Consider the following 16869-nt stretch of genomic DNA (forward strand, 5'->3'; position numbering starts at 1 on the left):
TGATGGGAGTTTTGAAATGCTACTAATACACTTTATTTGGCCTCACTGACTTGGGCTTTATTTTTTATCTAGATTGTGCATGTTACAGCATGTTACGAGATAGATTTTGGTCCTGCAGAAAACCATGGGAATGGCGTTCCTTTTCATTTCAGGGTTTTCCTAGTTCTATTATTATTATTATTATTATTATTATCATTATTATTATTATTATTATTATTATTATTATTATTATTATTATTATTATTATTATTATTATTATTATTATTTTACTTTTCTGCCTGTTACTTCGTTTGCCTGTGTAATTTTTTTCCCCCTTTTCCCAAGAGCTTGGAAATGAACACAATTGCAAGAGCATGTTGACTTTTCTAATGTCTGTGTTTTATACGCTTCTCTACCTAAATCACCAATTGCCTGCATTTCCGCGAGCAGTTTTACACGTTCAGCAAGTCTGATTTCTTGCTTCCTTTGCCTTGATTTTGATTTTTTAAAAAATTTTCTTTACTTTAGAGATGGCGGCGTTGTGTCAGTTACTGCTGCGACATTAGGTTGCTTCCCTTCACATGGGCCAAAGCATGCTTGGCTGATGTTTCACAGAAACCAAAAAATAAAAAAAATTAAGATGCATGCTGATTATTTGCTTAAGCAACTTCATTGCATAAGGCAGGGGTGTCAAACTCAAGGCCTGTGGGCTGGATCTGGCCCATGAGGTGCTTAGATCTGGTCCACGGGATCACCCTGGAAACAGTGAAGGACTGGCCCTGACAGTGCCTCTGCCAGCAAAAACGGAGCTCGGGAAGGGCATGCTTTCGCTGGCAGATGGTTGCAGGAGGCCACCGCAGCTGAAAATGGAGCTCGGGACCTCTACAGTGCTCTGGCCACTACAGGTGCCCCCCAACATTAGTGATGTCAAGCCCAGCCCCCCAAGTCAAACACAACCCTGATGCGGCCCTCAATGAAATCGAGTTTGACACCCCTGGCATAAGGTCTCTTATGCATGTGGGACTTGTTACATTTCCCTTAAAGATTATGCCATGGTTTTTTTTTCCAACGTAGTGTTTGTTTCCCTCTACAGCTTATCATTGGGACACTTCTGACTGGATGCCGAGTGCGCGTTTATCTGACATTGAGGAGGTGCCCCATTATGAGGCAGCCGATGGCAGCTCAGCTCATCACGGGAGCACCAGGGAGCTCGAGACGGATTACTACCTTGGTGGTTACGATATTGATAGTGACTATCCTCCACCGCATGAGGAGGAGTTTTTAAACCAAGACCAATTGCCCCCTCCCCTCCCAGAGGATTACCCAGACCACTACGAAGCCCTTCCACCCTCCCAGCCAATCTCCATGGCCAGCACGCTGAGCCCAGACTGCCAGAGGCGGCCACAGTTTCACCCGAGCCAATACCTCCCTCCTCATCAATTCCCCAACGAGATGGACAACGGTGGAACTCAGACTGGGAACGAATTTAGTACTTTTGGCGTTGGCCCAGGACCAAATACAGGCAACAGTGTGGCCAAGAAACCCTTGTCTTTACACAATTCTCTGGACGCATCCTCGTCCGATGTTTCGATGGGCTGTGGTTTTGATGACTCTGAGATTGCCATGAGCGATTATGAAAGCATCGAGGACTTCTCTCTCGATCACCATCAGATTCACATTCCTTTTGTGGAGATCCATCAGCAGACTCAAGTATGAAGGAGCTCTTGTTCATGGACTTCGTTGCTGTCGTTTGGTCCCGTTCATAGCATAACTCAACAACTCTTCTCTTTTGCGTCGTAAGTGTTCTACATCTGGTGCAGGGTTGAGATCCAATCATTTTCAGCCCACCAAGAAGATTGATGTTGTGCATGCACATTACAGGGTGAAAACTGCAGGTTGTCTTGGAAAATCGGTACCCAAGGTTTCATCCATTAATTAGTCTTTGGAGTTAGCATTTACTGCTTATTGCCAAAAGAAAGATTTCCTGGCGGAAAATGGTTTGATGGCAGACCAACCCTTCCATTTTGCATCATTGCGTTTTAAACCATTTTAAACCCTAGATCAGTTAATCAATAAAGGAAAGGATAGCTGGTAATTCCCCACCCTAAAACCTTTCTAAATCAGTTCATTCAGAATTGCTGGTCCATTAAACGTAGTATTTCTACATTGCCCCATATGTTGGCCGATTGCGTTGAATGCACTCGCTCATAAACACAGCATAAGCCAATCGTCCTCAGCTTGATACTTTCCCAGAGTATTAAGTTGCACTTGCCATAATTGGTGATCAGTATGCTTCTTGGTCATTCAGTCTACGAATAATGGGTGTTGTAATCCAAGACATCAAGAGGATGTCCAATTGGGAGTGGTTCTAACTCATGCCTACAGCTCTAATTCTAAAAGAAACAGGGAATTAAGAGTTATTTGGCCATCATGATGAATCAAATCGTAGGTATTAAGATGGTCTCCTTAATCCAACAATGTATGCCACTGAGCCATCAGTCTTGTTGGCTCTCATATAAACAACAGTGTGTCAACGTGAAATTTAATACCTAGAGATTTCATTCATCTTTAAATACCATATACCCTGACCCAGTGGTGGGATCCTGCCGGTTTAACAACCGGTTCGGTGATCGTGTGCTTTGCGGGGTGCACAGTTTTACGAAAATTTACCTTCCGCATTACTGCTGGGGAGTAACACAGCTGAGGTGCAGCAATCCGCTCTGCCACGTGAATCAGCTGAGAAGATACAAGTCAGTAAAACTCAGGGGCGGGCGGGCGGGCCCACCTGATCGTCAGAGCGAACCGGTTCACCCGAACCGGTCCGAACCGGTAGAATCCCACCCCTGCCCTGATCTTGATTCAGGACTGACGCTGCAACCTTGGGTGGGTCAGGAGTAGAAAAATGGAATGGCCCTGGTGGATGGGTTGGTTGGTTGTTTATTTATTTATTTGTTGGGTTCCCTGTCCTCTTCTGAGCCTCGATTCTTAGGATACATCGACGGCATTTTTTTCCCCCATTTATTTTTAAATTTACCATTTACCCTATAGTTGGTAATGACTAACCGAGTAATATCCGTAGGTAGTCCTTTCCCTTTTACCTTTAAAGAGTGCCATTGTAGCTGTTGACTCCATCGCCACCATGTATTTTAGGGGTGAAAAAAAAAAAAAAAGAAACCCCCAGCCAGATGATCTTTTTTGCATATTTTGAACACTGTTGCCACATTCTTTGTCTCACTGGAATTCCAGCTTCCATTTCGCATGGAAGAAAATGCCAGGAGAAGAAAATGCCAACCTACCAGCAACTGAAAGGAAAAAATAAATGATTATTGGTGGAAGGGAATTATGGTTTACGGATGTCCCCGCAGGTCTTTCGTGGGATTCGTCTGTGCGGGTGGGAGGAGGGGGGGGTCCGAAAAAGTCAAGATGGGGGCTGCAACCGTGTAACTTAAGGCTCATTCATTTTTCATGCGTGTGTTGCACATAACGGCACATGAAAGATGTAGCTTTGATTACCTCACAACAGGTTGCCTTCTTGACTTTCGCAAACCACACATCTCAATCATATCTTGTTTTTGTTTTATCAGTACAATGTTGAATGAGTGCTTCCATCCCAACAGAGATAGATTTCCTAAAAATTCTTTACACCAAGTGACAAATTTTGTGTTTTTTTACTTGGCTGGATAAATTAAATATTTCTGGTGTCCTCATGCTAATCAGCACTTATTTCAGCCTCGGAGGATACCGGTTATTTAGAGCGTATCAAGCCAAGTAGTTCAGTCAAATGCCATGCAATAAGCAAGGGGAGCAGCTTTATTTTACAAAGGTTATCTAAATTTTATGTTGGAAGTTGAATGAATCTGTTGATTACAACTCCCGTTGTAAGTCTAAATTTTATGTTGGAAATAGAATGAATCTGTTGATTACAACTCCCGTTTCAGGGTATAAGAATATTGTAACTAAGGGTTATGTTATAAGAAATGGTCTGGTTAGAAAAATGTGTGTAAAAAATTATTTTTCGAGCCAGGACAATACACTGCTGGTATGAATATCCTGAATCGTACTAACTTAACGTGTGCTTCCTGTTCAGTGATTTTTTTTCCCCCTCTTGGGCTTCGCTTCCAAATATGGTAGACATTCTTTTATAACGCATTTTATAAAACGATGGTTTTTGTTAACCCTTCTTCAGCCTTTTATGAACCCTTTTTCGAAATGCTTTGGGATGAAGGAAACATGGTACCTGGCCCTTGTGTTATGGTGAGGATGCTAATGTATGAAATTGAATGAGCTTAGTCAAGAGAGAAACTAGCTGATATGTGGGTTGACCTTCTCATGACCATGAATGAGTGTTGTGTGTGTGTGTGCGTCTGTGCGCACACACATACATAGACACACAGAAGAGTTGACATAATCAACATCTCCTCCAATTGCTCATGCTCATAGCTATTCTATACATTGGGGTTGCTTTGAATGGATACCAAAGTTACTACACATTTGAATTCTGGACTATTGTTCGGTTGCACTTATTTGTCCCCACACAGACATGCACACACACAAACACAAACACACACACACACACACAAAGTCATTATGAAGTAATTCTTCCTCACTTTTAAAAGGAATTTTCAAATAATGCTCTCTTGTTTTTTTGGGGGGGGACATTTACTACTATACCTGAACTTAAGTGAGATATCTTTTCCCCCCTACTTTCTAGTAGTCTTCCGTAAAAAGAATAAACTCAAAACCTTTGATAGTTCAAAGTAAAGGGGTGTTTTTGACTTCTAGATAACTTGCATGTGTGTTCTAGAAACCCCGAAATATTAGACTCTTCTTATCTTGCCAGGTCCTATGCAGTCATCACTTCCTTCTTCTTCCTTTCCCCACCTCTCTTCCAGCAGCTGGCTGCTCACTGCCCCCAATGTAATTGTCCCACTTATTCCAGAGCATAATCTGCATTGCTATCTAATCTCAGAATGAATTGCCCATTTATACATTCCACGGGGTTTACTTTCAGATTCTCTTGTAATGTGCTATTAAATTTTAGCTTCGCATAGGTAAAAAGCATCTTAGACAAGTGAGCTAAATACATTGGCCAGGCTCCAGATGTTTGTAGCATCCGCAATTCAGCACAATTAGTAGACATGCACACTTTCTCTGCCGGCATGTTGTTGTTTTTTTCTCCTTACTTTCTTTTTACCATGAATCACCCTGATTTTTCCTGTCTTTATCCCAACAGCAACTCCTCTGTCAATTGGTGTTGATGACATGGGATAAAAGATTAGTAGTAAGTAAAGCCGTACATGATTAAGTGGCATTGAAGCCAACTGGGGCTTCAAACCGTCTGCCCTCAGCCACTCTATGCATAGATAATTACAACCGATTCAGTGATTCAAAGATGGGGAAATACGTATTTCTGATTGCTCTTACACATAAACCAGTTCAGCATATCATAAAGTGGGACGGTTTGAAAAGAGCCGTGCGGCCAATTTTAATTTTGTTTTTTCCAGTCGGATGCTTTTCGGGGAATACATATTTGGTTTAATTTGGAAGAGATTTAAGACAAATATCTCCTCTCCCAACAACAATCAGAAATGGGACATTTCAGAACTATCTGAATGATGTGTAGTCTTTGGTGAGTTAATAAGGAAATTAAAGATGGCCGCTTCAGTCTCATAGAAGCATCCACCATCTTGAATTTTTCTTGATGTCCCTATGCTCTACTGGCCCCCTGGCAGCCATGGGCAGCTCCATTGCTTTTGATATGACTCAGGTTTTGTTCTATGCAAAAGGGTCTTATTCCTCCTACCGGTAGTAGACAAGATGGCAGGCTGAAGTTCACAGGAATAAGTGTTTTCCTAAAAATAATAATAATAATTCCACATGATAAAGCTAAATATCTCAAGCCAAAAGGTCCAGACTCAGCATTTTCTCTTTGCTTCCTATTTACGAGATGGTAAAAATGTCTATATCACGTTAGACATATCACGCTTGAAGTAGTACTGCCCAGAGGCAGTATTAGTTATGTAAGTACTTGGTACACACAGGTAGGACCTGTCATTGCAGTTGCATACAAAATGAGGGAAACTCTCGACTCCCACATTCTAATGTTGATAGCAAAGCGGTTTAATATTAATTTACTGCTTTTATTAAGTGTGTCTTTCACAAGCTAAAGGTCAATAATTTCGATATTGCCACAGAGAACAGAAATCTTCCCAAAATTTTGATGGGGCGGTTTAGCTGAACTGCATCTTCCAAATTCATTCCATATAATTGGGAGTGGGGAAAAAGATTTGTTTCACGATTATGCAAACATTGGATTTTGGCAGTTTCCTTTCTTTGCTCATTGCATCTCTCCAGTAGTAAAATCCATAGTAAGTTTATCCATGAAAGATCATTATTTCAAAGCTATGCACCAAACAGAAGAGCACTGGACATTTTTATTTTATTTTTTTTTCATTTAGAGAGAAAAGGAGAGGCAGTGGGATGTAAGTAACCGTTTCATCTTTTTTTTTTTTTTTTTAAAGAGCAATAATTTACAAATGTATTACAGGCCATAACCAAACTTCACCACTGGCAGTGTTAAAGAAAATAATTGAACTGGATCGTGGGAATTCAAGGCCTCACTTAACATAGCTTAAGCATATCATTGAATTCTTACCAGAACAATTTTTCAAACCCAGGATAACTGCTTTTTCAGGAAATTTATTTGGGGGGGGGGAACCAATCTTAAGTTCTCCTTGAAGCACTGTATAAGAAAAGATAATTGTGTGTAAATTTTACCTGTTGCAAGCAGGCTGGTTTGTAAAAGATGTACGTTTTTGGTGTTAAAAGGTTTATAAAATAATGTACATAATAATTTTGAAATTACTGGGCTTTTGTAGATATTCAATGCCAATCAGGTTCGCTTTTCATTTTTGTTACTTTGTTCATTTGTGTAAAGTCATCCGTGTCAGGTTAATCATATAAAACATTTCTTATAAAACGAAAAAACACGTCTTAGTTGCTGAAGGGGACTTCAGTTTTCATTTGGATCAGCTGTTTTCGGTTAACTTCTGTTTCTATGAAACTGCTTCCTGGTTATTTTTTTTTTAATGGTTTTTTGTGCAAAATGCAATCACGTTTTTTAATGACATTTCTGTTGGCCTTAAAAAAAAAGGTTTCTCCCGTTATTTCACCCTGTATAACAAACTTATGCAAAAGGGAAGATGATCTCCGGAAATGAAATGGATCTTGTCCCCTATTGCCTAACACATCAGTTGTTCATTTTCCTGTTGGCAGTATTGTCTTGTTATTTTGCTATTAAAAAAAGAAACAAAAAAGAAACAAAAAAGTGTACAGGTTTGTAATTGCCCAAATTTGCTAAATTGGTCGTTAAAACCAGTTTTCAATTAAAAACACACAGTTTTTGTGGACTTTTCCTTCCTTCCTTCCTTCCTTCCTTTCTTTCTTGGAGATACATTCCTACTTTATAGTACCGATCCAGAAGTGGGATTCACGTAATTTACCTACCAGTTCGCCCAGCACCGAAAATGTGAGCGAGCGAGCGCCCACCTCCACACATGTGCTCAGCCTTCCACGCACGTGCTTCGCTCACGTGCGTGCCTTCCATCCATGCGCCCAGCCTCAAAAACGTGCCTAAATATGACAGCATAAAGCCGGGGCGGGGGGACGGACCCACCTGCAATTTCCGTTACCGGTTCGCTTGAACTGGTCCAAACGGGCTGAATACCACCTCTGTACCAGTCTCAACTACAACTGAGTCCAAAATTTCCATTGCTAAGCAAAATAGTTAAATGGGTTTTGCCCCCTTTTTTTTTTTTTTAATTTGATTTATATGCCGCCCTTCTCCGAAGACTCAGGGCGGCTTACAATGTGCTCGGCAATAGCCTTCATCCTTTTGTATATTTATACAAAGTCAGCTTATTGCCCCCACAAACTGGGTCCTCATTTCACCTACCTTAGAAAGGATGGAAGGCTGAGTCAACCTTGAGCCTTGGCGAGATTTTACGACCTTCCTTGCCAAGTTGTTAAGTGAATCACTGCAGTTAAGTTAGTAACACCGTTGTTAAGTGAATCTGGCTTCCCCATTGACTTTGCTTGCCAAAAGTCACAAAAGGTGATGATCACATGACCCTGGGACACTGCAACCGTCATAAATATCGTGTTTCCCTGAAAATAAGACCCTGTGTCATTTTTTATGAACCCCGAAATAAGCGCTTGGCCTTATTTTTGGGGAGGTCTTATTATTTTAGGGCACATGGAGGAAACCAGAGGAAATGGCGGGGACCGGCAGTGCATGCGTTTAAATATTTTTGGGGAGGGATTATTTTCAGGGGGGGCTTATTTTAGCGCATGCGCTCAAAAGCCCGACTGGGTTTATTATCAGGGGATGTCTTATTTTCGGGGAAACAGGGTACATGCTGTTTGCCAAGCATTCTAATTTTGTTCACGTGGATGCTGCAGTCGTAAGTGTGAAAAGCGTAAGTCATTTTTTAAAAAGTGCTATTGTAACTTTGAACGGTCACTAAACAAACGGTTGTAAATCAAGGACCACCTGTAAAAGAGTGGAAAAGTTGACGTTCGTTACTTGTCACTTTAGTTTCCAAGTTTCTGGAGGTCTCTCCAGTGCCCTCAGCTTTTCACTCATGTTCTAGTATCATTTTAATGAATGGGAAGAAAAAAATACACAGAGCTCTTGAGATTTGATGGTCTCAAGGTATTTCGAGATCGTCACATCTCATTTAAAGGCGTGGTGTGGTGGCCTAAAGGTGGAGCTCTCGCCTCACAATCAGGAGGCTCTGAGTTCGATCCTAGGGAGGCAGATATTTCTCTCTCTGGGCACCGGTAGGATCCCACCCCTGTTCTGATTAGTTCATAGTGTTGTTCTGGTTTCTTGCACCTGACTCCGGTTATGTCTGACTTACAATTCCAGACCAAAGATTTGCCTGTGGTTGAGTATCTGCCACATTCACAAAAGATACAGAGTAGTATTTCCACTTCCCAAAAGACAATATCCATTTCCTCTGTCCACAGTCATAGAACTCGTCCATTTTTTGTGATAAATAGTAACCGAAATAACTGCAGCGTAATATAATTCAGAGGCAAGTGTAGCCCTGAGGCTCAGACTGTTCGTCACACACTAAAATATCCTTGATCAAAGCACAAAAAATATTCTTTCCCCCTTTTTATTGTCTGGAGGCTAGGTTTATAATGGTTCCATCTGGGATAAACCGAACATCCTTTACTTTGAAGTATTGTTATTTACCAGCGAATTTTCTTTGTTCAAAAAAAGAAAAACACAGATGTGGATTGTCAGTTGAATGACTCAGCAGGAAATGCTATTTAAAGCCTCAGGTCCCCGAGGTTGGCCTGAAATACAGCGAGAAGAATTATACACTTGGTCAATAATGAAACATCACTTGGACTTCTGAGATACTATTGGAAGCAATAGGACAGGTACATGGGCTGTTTCACAATGCCAGCTTATCTTCTTCCAGCTCTTCTGAATCCACCTGCAATTGATCTGACCTAGTTCCAGGATCTAATCTGGGTTGGTCACTGGGACCAAATGTTAAGTCTTCTGAGTTTTTGGACTCGTGCTGGAACCTATCCTCAGGGAATGCCTCTGTACCGGAAAGTGTGCTTTGAGCTATTCTATATATAGTATTTATGTAGTGCCTGGTTCTCTTTGTCCGCCCCTCCAGCTGTTGATTGGGGTATTGATGGCCAATCACTAAGTCGTTGGCTATTGTTTCCTTGTGCTGCCAAGTCCTCGGTTCTTATGTGCCTAGTAAGCTGGTGGTAAATCAGCACTCCTGTTGATTGACAAGGGGCCCATTTCCCAGGCTTCAGTCCCTTCAGTCACTGGATCCTGTAACATTATTATTATTATTATTATTATTATTATTATTATTATTATTATTATTATTGCTTTAATTTATATGCCGCCCTTCTCCGGAGACTCAGGGCGGCTTACAATGCGTTAAGCAATAGCCTTCATACGTTTGTATATTTATACAAAGTCAGCTTATTGCCCCCACAATCTGGGTCCTCATTTCACCTACCTTTGAAAGGATGGAAGGCTGAGTCAACCTTGAGCCTGGTGAGATTTGAACTTGCAGTAATTGCAGGCAGCAGATGTTAATTACAGTGCTTTAGTCCACTGTACTACAGGCCCATTATCATGGGATTGGTCTATTTGCCTTCATTTGTGACCTAGTTACCTCTGACATGTTACTATTGGCTGTTTATTTATTTATTTATTTATCTATTAGTTCAATTTATATGCCGCCCTTCTCCGAAGACTCAGGGCGGCTTACAGTGCACTTATAGCAATAGCCTTCATTCTTTTGTATATACCTGCTTATTAGGGCTTTTGCCCCCCCCCCCCCATAAGCAGTGTTTCTACAAAGTCAGGTTATTGCCCCCACAATCCGGGTCCTCAATTTACCTACCTCGGAAGGATGGAAGGCTGAGTCAACCATGAGCCTGGTGAGATTTGAACTCGCACTAATTGTAGGCAGCTGGCAGCTAAGTGCTACATAACAGCACTTGGTCCGCTGCACCACCAAGGCTCTTGGTGCAACAATCAACTTCATGGTGCTATTTCTCCATGCAGTCTGGTCCCCAGAAATAGCCATCAGTTCTTGCTTATTCATTATTGTACATCAAAGCTTTGGTTTTTGGAAGTTAAGTTCAGAATTTAACTTAATACAGTGTAACCTAGAAGTTTCAGAGTGTAGAAGCCAGGTGATTATTTTCTATTCTATTAGTGACATGAAGTTGGATATAAAAGATATCTTGAAATACATCTAGAAGTGCTAAGTGGGTATGCGGGCGGGGCGACTGAGCGGCAACCAGGGGAATGGCCAGGTGGCCATCGCTACTGGTTCGGCAACCTTGGCCAAATTTCTGCCAATGGTTCACGTGAACTGGTGCGAACCGGCTGAATACCACCTCTGGTCCTGGTGCAGCTGACCACATGGAGTGGAGTGTCAGGGATATTTATACCTTCTCTTGGGCCTTGCCCTTGAGCTTCCTGTTCCTGTGCAAGAAATGTATTCTATTGGTTGTAGTCAGACTCCCGTGGGGCCATGTGGGGTCAAGTTTGTCTGAATCAAGTTTGGTTGAAGCCTGGAGGGTGATGCAATGTCCCCTGGTGATTTTGCAATGCAGTAAGTCCTGCTGCTAGTTAATCCTATTATGTCCTGGAGGGTCATGTCTTAATCCCATCACCCTAGAGCTGAAGATCTTTTGTTTTGTAGATAGGCTGGCCCAGTCTTTCTCAATGGGCACCAAATATCTGCTGGGGGCAGGGAGCTGGGGCTCTGAGTTTCTGTCTCCCTTAAGACTTCTATTTCTCTTTTGGGGGAAATATAACATTCTGCCTTTTTAAATATTTCCTAAAATATTTCATTCTTCTAAGAGAGGGGTGGGTGCTAACTTTCTATACAACCAAGTAACCACAAGAAAGGGTTAGGAAGGGATTTTAACATCCCAGGGGGTTGGATTAGAAAACTTCCAAAGTCCCTTCCAACTCCTAAGATTCTCTAAACTCTTTACTTGTAGTTTTGATTATTTTCAGATCCTCTTTCTGAGCTATCTGGATATCAGGATGCTATAAGCAAGGATGCTGGATTGGAAGAAGATGAGTTTGGCTTTAAAACCACCGGAAGAAACATCCATATTTGGCTCTACATTGCCAGATGTCTCTACATTTTATTTATTTATTTATTTGTTTGTTTCCATTTCTATACCGCCCTTCTCCAATTAGGACTCAGGGCGGTGAACAGCCAAAGTAAAAAACAGAACATACAAAATTTAAAAAACAGTTTTAAATAATTAAATATTTTGGCCGTAAATTAAAACAATCCAATTTAAAATCAATTTAAAATTTAACTCAAGCCAGCCCAGCTAGTTGAAATAAATAGGTTTTCAGGGCCCGACGAAAAATCCGGAGGTCTGTTATTGTACGTATCTCTGGGGGGAGGTTGTTCCAGAGGGTGGGCGCCGCCACAGAGAAGGCTCTCCCCCTGGGGGTCGCCAGCCGACATTGTCTGGCAGACAGCACCCGGAGGAGGCCCACTCTGATGACACAACCCTAATAGTTGAAAATGTAAAGAATTTGCAAGCCCAATAATAGACTGGAAGAGACAGAAGAGAAGGGGAGACATACTGGAGGAGACAGGATTTTTTATATTTTTTTAAACAACAGCCCCAAGCCAGATCTGACCCATTTCTCAACCTGATAGTCCTATTGACAGTTTGTCCTCGTATACCAAAAATGATGCCATTTTGTTTACTTTTTGGAATGTTATCCTGCGGACAAGATAACGTCGTGAAAACCTTTACGTCCTTTCCAACATTTTTTTAGGTTAAGAAGAATAAAAAGGGAAACTTCTGAAGATAAATACTGTGTTAAATAACACCAAGAGATCTCAAGGAACATTCGTTGAGAAACCTAAATAAAATGCAAATCTTTATCTAATCAATTACGCAAATGGCCAGGAGCGCAGTTGTTCCAGTGGTTGGAATCCTGGGCAGAGGTTAGCAAGCCCACGTTCGAGAGCCAAGAGTTGCCGTGGGGCAGGGTTGAGCTCTCGTCCTTCACTCCAGCTCCTGCTGGGGACATGAAAGGAGTACCCAGCTGGGCATCCCCAGGGCAACAGGGATGTTAACAGCTAAGCCTTTCAACCCAGAAGCGCCTCAGTGCTTCTGACTCAGAAGCTCCCAAAACTTCTGAAGGCAAGCTGTTAAATGCTTTAGCTCAATGGCTCTGTACAGAGGTGGGTTTCAGCAGGTTCTGACCAGTTCTGGAGAACCGGTAGCGGAAATTTTGAGTAGTTTGGAGAACTGGTAGTAAAAATTCTGACCGGCCCCACCCCCATCTATTCTCTGCCTCCCAAGTCCCAGCTGATCAGGAGGAAATGGGGATTTTGCAGTAACCTTCCCCTGGATTGAGGAGGGAATGGAGATTTTACAGTATCCTTCCCCTGCCACACCCACCAAGCCATGCCACGCCCACCAAGCCACACCCACAGAACCGATAGTAAAAAACTTTAAAACCCACCACTGATCCTGTAAGTATGGTCTGTGGACCCCTGAGATTCTTTCAAAGGGTTCTCAAAGTCTAATTTAATATGTTGACATTTCCTTGCGGCACTCCCCATGCGAGGTGCCTCTGTCCCCCTGTCAACACAAACTGCAAGCAGTCGGAGAGGAAGGAGGAGAACCACCGCAGAACGGTGCCCCCTATTCCTAAATGAAATGAAATGAAAGAAATGAAAACACCAGTTTGACTGAAGCTTGGCTCTTGGTGGACCACCACTCTCCAGGGGAGGAACAGAAAACAGAAAGTGCCACTTTTTAATGCAACATTTTTGAGTATTGTAGAAACCCAATAAATCAGAGGTGTCCAAACATGGTAGCTTTAAGAACTATGGACTTCAACTCCCAGAATTCCCCACCTAGTCATGCCGGCTGGGGATTTCTGGGAGTTGAAGTCCATAGGTGTTAAAATTGCCAAGGCTGGATACCCCTGCACTAAAATGATTGTTAAAGTTGGACCATGAGGAAGGCTGAGCGCCAAAGAATTGAGGCCTTTGAACTCTGGTGCTGGAGAAGATTCCTGTGAGTCCCTTGGACTACAAGGCGTTCAAACCGGTCAGTCCTAGAGGAGATCAACCCTGACTGCTCTTTAGAAGGCCAGATCCTGAAGATGAAACTCAAATCCTTTGGCAACCTAATGAGAAGGAAGGACTCACTGGAGAAGAGCCTAATAGTTAAAAGATAGATTAGATAGATGATAAATAGAGAGATAGAAGATAGATTATAATTAGATAGGTGAAAGATAAGAGATAGAGATAGATAGATCATAGATCTCTGTGTGTGTGAGAGAGAGAGAGAAAGAGAGAGTGATGATAGACTGATAAACGTGTGTGTGTATGTTTATGTTATCTCTGCCTCTTTAAAGATGTGGCAGTGTTCATACATTGAGAATCACAACTGTACAGTATTCATATTTAAATTCTTGAATGGCAACAAAAGCACAATGTCATAGGGCTTACAATTAAATCACATAGTTATATGCCCTTTTTAAATAATTTCTCCCTTTACAAAAACGTTTCAGCAACAGAACATATTGTAAAAGATCTTCATTCGCTCAGACTTTACTCCAAAGTTTTGCCATGTAACAGGATATTTCAACTCCCCCAGTAGTTCCCTTGAACATCTGGTTAGATGCCTGGGCCCATAAGTTGCTGACTTGACGTAACATACTTGGGACCCTGTTTCCTGGTTATATTGATATTTATGGTTATACTTTTTCTCAGATGCTTTATTTTTGTATTACGTTTGTACTTGGTTTTAATGGATGTTTATGATTGTGGGCCACCCAGAGTCAATTTCAGATGGACAGCTGTAGAAAATGAATGAATGAATGAATGAGTGAGTGAGTGATTGAATGAATGAATGAATATCCTTTGTCTTCTAATAAGGATATCCCAGCCCTTCACTTCCCAACCAGACAATGTCTCTCTTCACTCATACATCACTGCTGCTTAAGATAACAGGTGAGCAATCCTTTTAGAGCTGGAAACTGTCATTTTCTTTCCGATGTATTCTCTGGCTCACAAAATAACCCAATTCCCAGCTAACAGCCATTTAGCAGAGGGAACCAATTCAGTGATGGGCTTGTTAAGCTTATTGGCAACTTAATGCACCTCTTTGTCATTTTTCTGTAGACAAAACAAATCACACAAAGAAAATTGTTCTGCTATTATTCCATGCGATGCTGCAATAAAATTTCAGGTGCAATCTTGGCATTGCTCTGAGGGTTACTGAGATGGATTTGGAGGATGGCTCCTTCCCCAGGTCACAGTTCCCGAAATCTTGCCTTAATGAAGCAACATCTTGCACCAGGAAATGGGCTAGATAGATCCATCGTGATATTGTACACACAAAGCAGGGATAGTTGAAAAGCAGGCTTTCGAAATTGCAGCTTCGAAAAGACGCTTTGTCATTTCTTAGATGAATGTATGTCTGATGGATAAGACAGTCACTGCCAAATTTTCACAGTTCTGGATTTTTAGCTTTAAAACCCCGTTTTCAAAAGAACTCTGGAACTTTTTTTTTTCTTTCAAAAATCTACTTTCATTTTAAACAGAGGAAGAAAAGGAGGAATAGAAGAAATATTGCTTGGGGTTTAAAAGAATGATGTTCTCTTTTGACCCCATAATTCCTCTTGTACTGCATATTCTCTGTCGGTAGTGAAAAATCTGCCTTTATACTTTGGGTGATCTCTTGCTCTCAAAACTTGTTCCATTTTTTAAAGGAGGATAGATTAAAAGGGTTGGAGGCACACCAAGATTTACAGAAATACTAAACCCAAATGTAGGAAGAGAGGGAAAAATAGGGAATAGGAACCCTGTTGGAAGAAATATCCATCTGGTTCAGTTCCAAGCTGGGAGAAAGACACTGGAAACATGGAGACTGATTAATGATGAAGCAGAACCATATGGGTTCTGGGTAGCTGACCACATGGAGTTAAGAGTGGGGTTTTTTTATACCTTCTCTTGGGCTTTGAACTTGAGCTTCCTGTTCCTGTGCAAGAACATGTATTCTATTGGCTGTTGTCAGACTCCCATGATGCCATGTACAATTCCTAGGAGTTTGTCTGAGCTAAGCTTGGGCTGATGCAATGAAGGGACTTGTTGGGCAATTCCTATTCTGGCTGAGCGCTAATCCTCCCTTTGTGCAGGGAATTTGCTTATGAATAGAGCTATCTATCTCTTTATCTCTTAAGTGCTGACACCTGCTGAGGGCTATTAAGAAAGGTGGGGCCTGCTTTCTTCCTCTTAAAAAACATGTTTCTCCATTCCTCATCCAGGGAAATATAATATTCTGCCTTTTTAATATTTCTCAAAATATTTCATTCTTCTAGGAGAGGGGTGGGTGCTAACTTTCTACAACCCTGAAACATTCATTAATTCGTTCGTTCATTCATATGGCTGCCCATCTCAAATTCATGACTCTGGGTGGCTCATAGTGTTAAAAGAAAATGGAAACGCCTAAAACCAAAAAAGCAACTTCGAAACAGCTGCCAGAGTAAAAACAGGCCCATCAATCACAGTTAAGAAAATGTGGGATCTCGTTTTAAAGGATCATTGACTTCCTTGAAAGAATTGGATATCTTTGGAAGAATTCGATATTAGGCCTGCATCTAATTAATAGGAAATGTGGATGAGAAGGAACAAATGGGCTGTATTTTTTCTGATCTGCTTGATATCCCTGACACATCCACTTTTTGTTGAAACAAGAATGACAGTGAGTAAACTAGGAAAAAAAAATACAAAACCTAATTTATTTTTTATTTTTTATTTTTATTTTTATATACCGCCCTTCTCCGGAGACTCAGGGCGGTTTACAATGCGTTAAGCAATAGCCTTCATACTTTTGTATATTTTTATACAAAGTCAGCTTATTGCCCCCACAAACTGGGTCCTCATTTTACCCACCTTAGAAAGGATGGAAGGCTGAGTCGACCTTGAGCCTGGTGAGAATTGAACTCGCAGTAATTGCAGGCAGCTGGATGTTAAATGCTGCCTTAGTAGGAGGCATTAGCCTCCTACGCCACTCAGGCTCTCTTAGGAAGAGAATTTTAGGAAGAAATGAGAAACGGGCCATGAAAGATTCTTTCTTTCTTTCTTTCTTTCTTTCTTTCTTTCTTTCTTTCTTTCTTTCTTTCTTTCTTTCTTTCTTTCTTTCTTTCTTTCATCTTTCAGTCAGTCAGCCAGTCAGTCAGTCAATTTCAGTGGTAGTATTCAGCCAGTTATATCTGGTTTGACGAACTGGTAGCAGCTGCTGAGGGAGGCTCCACCCACCCGCCTGGACGTC

At 41.5% G+C, this 16869-nt stretch overlaps 1 protein-coding gene across 11 annotated transcripts in view; it reads left to right on the top strand.

Moving 5' to 3' along the window:
- FAT3 (FAT atypical cadherin 3) overlaps positions 1 to 7388 on the top strand; it is a 626029-nt gene extending 618641 nt beyond the window's left edge. For 7 of the 11 annotated variants that reach the window (XM_034408488.3, XM_087894589.1, XM_087894591.1 and 4 more), the window contains one exon: positions 1073 to 7388. In XM_034408488.3, the coding sequence (XP_034264379.2) occupies positions 1073 to 1695 (623 nt within the window). In that variant the 3' untranslated portion in view covers positions 1696 to 7388. The remainder of the gene's footprint in view (positions 1 to 1072) is intronic. The other 4 variants (XM_087894593.1, XM_087894594.1, XM_087894595.1 and 1 more) reach the window with 2 other exon arrangements.
- The last annotated feature ends 9481 nt before the right edge of the window (positions 7389 to 16869 follow it).

This window comes from Pantherophis guttatus, chromosome 5, assembly GCF_059756535.1.
Source record: "Pantherophis guttatus breed Tessera chromosome 5, ASM5975653v1, whole genome shotgun sequence".
NCBI lineage: Eukaryota > Metazoa > Chordata > Lepidosauria > Squamata > Colubridae > Pantherophis > Pantherophis guttatus.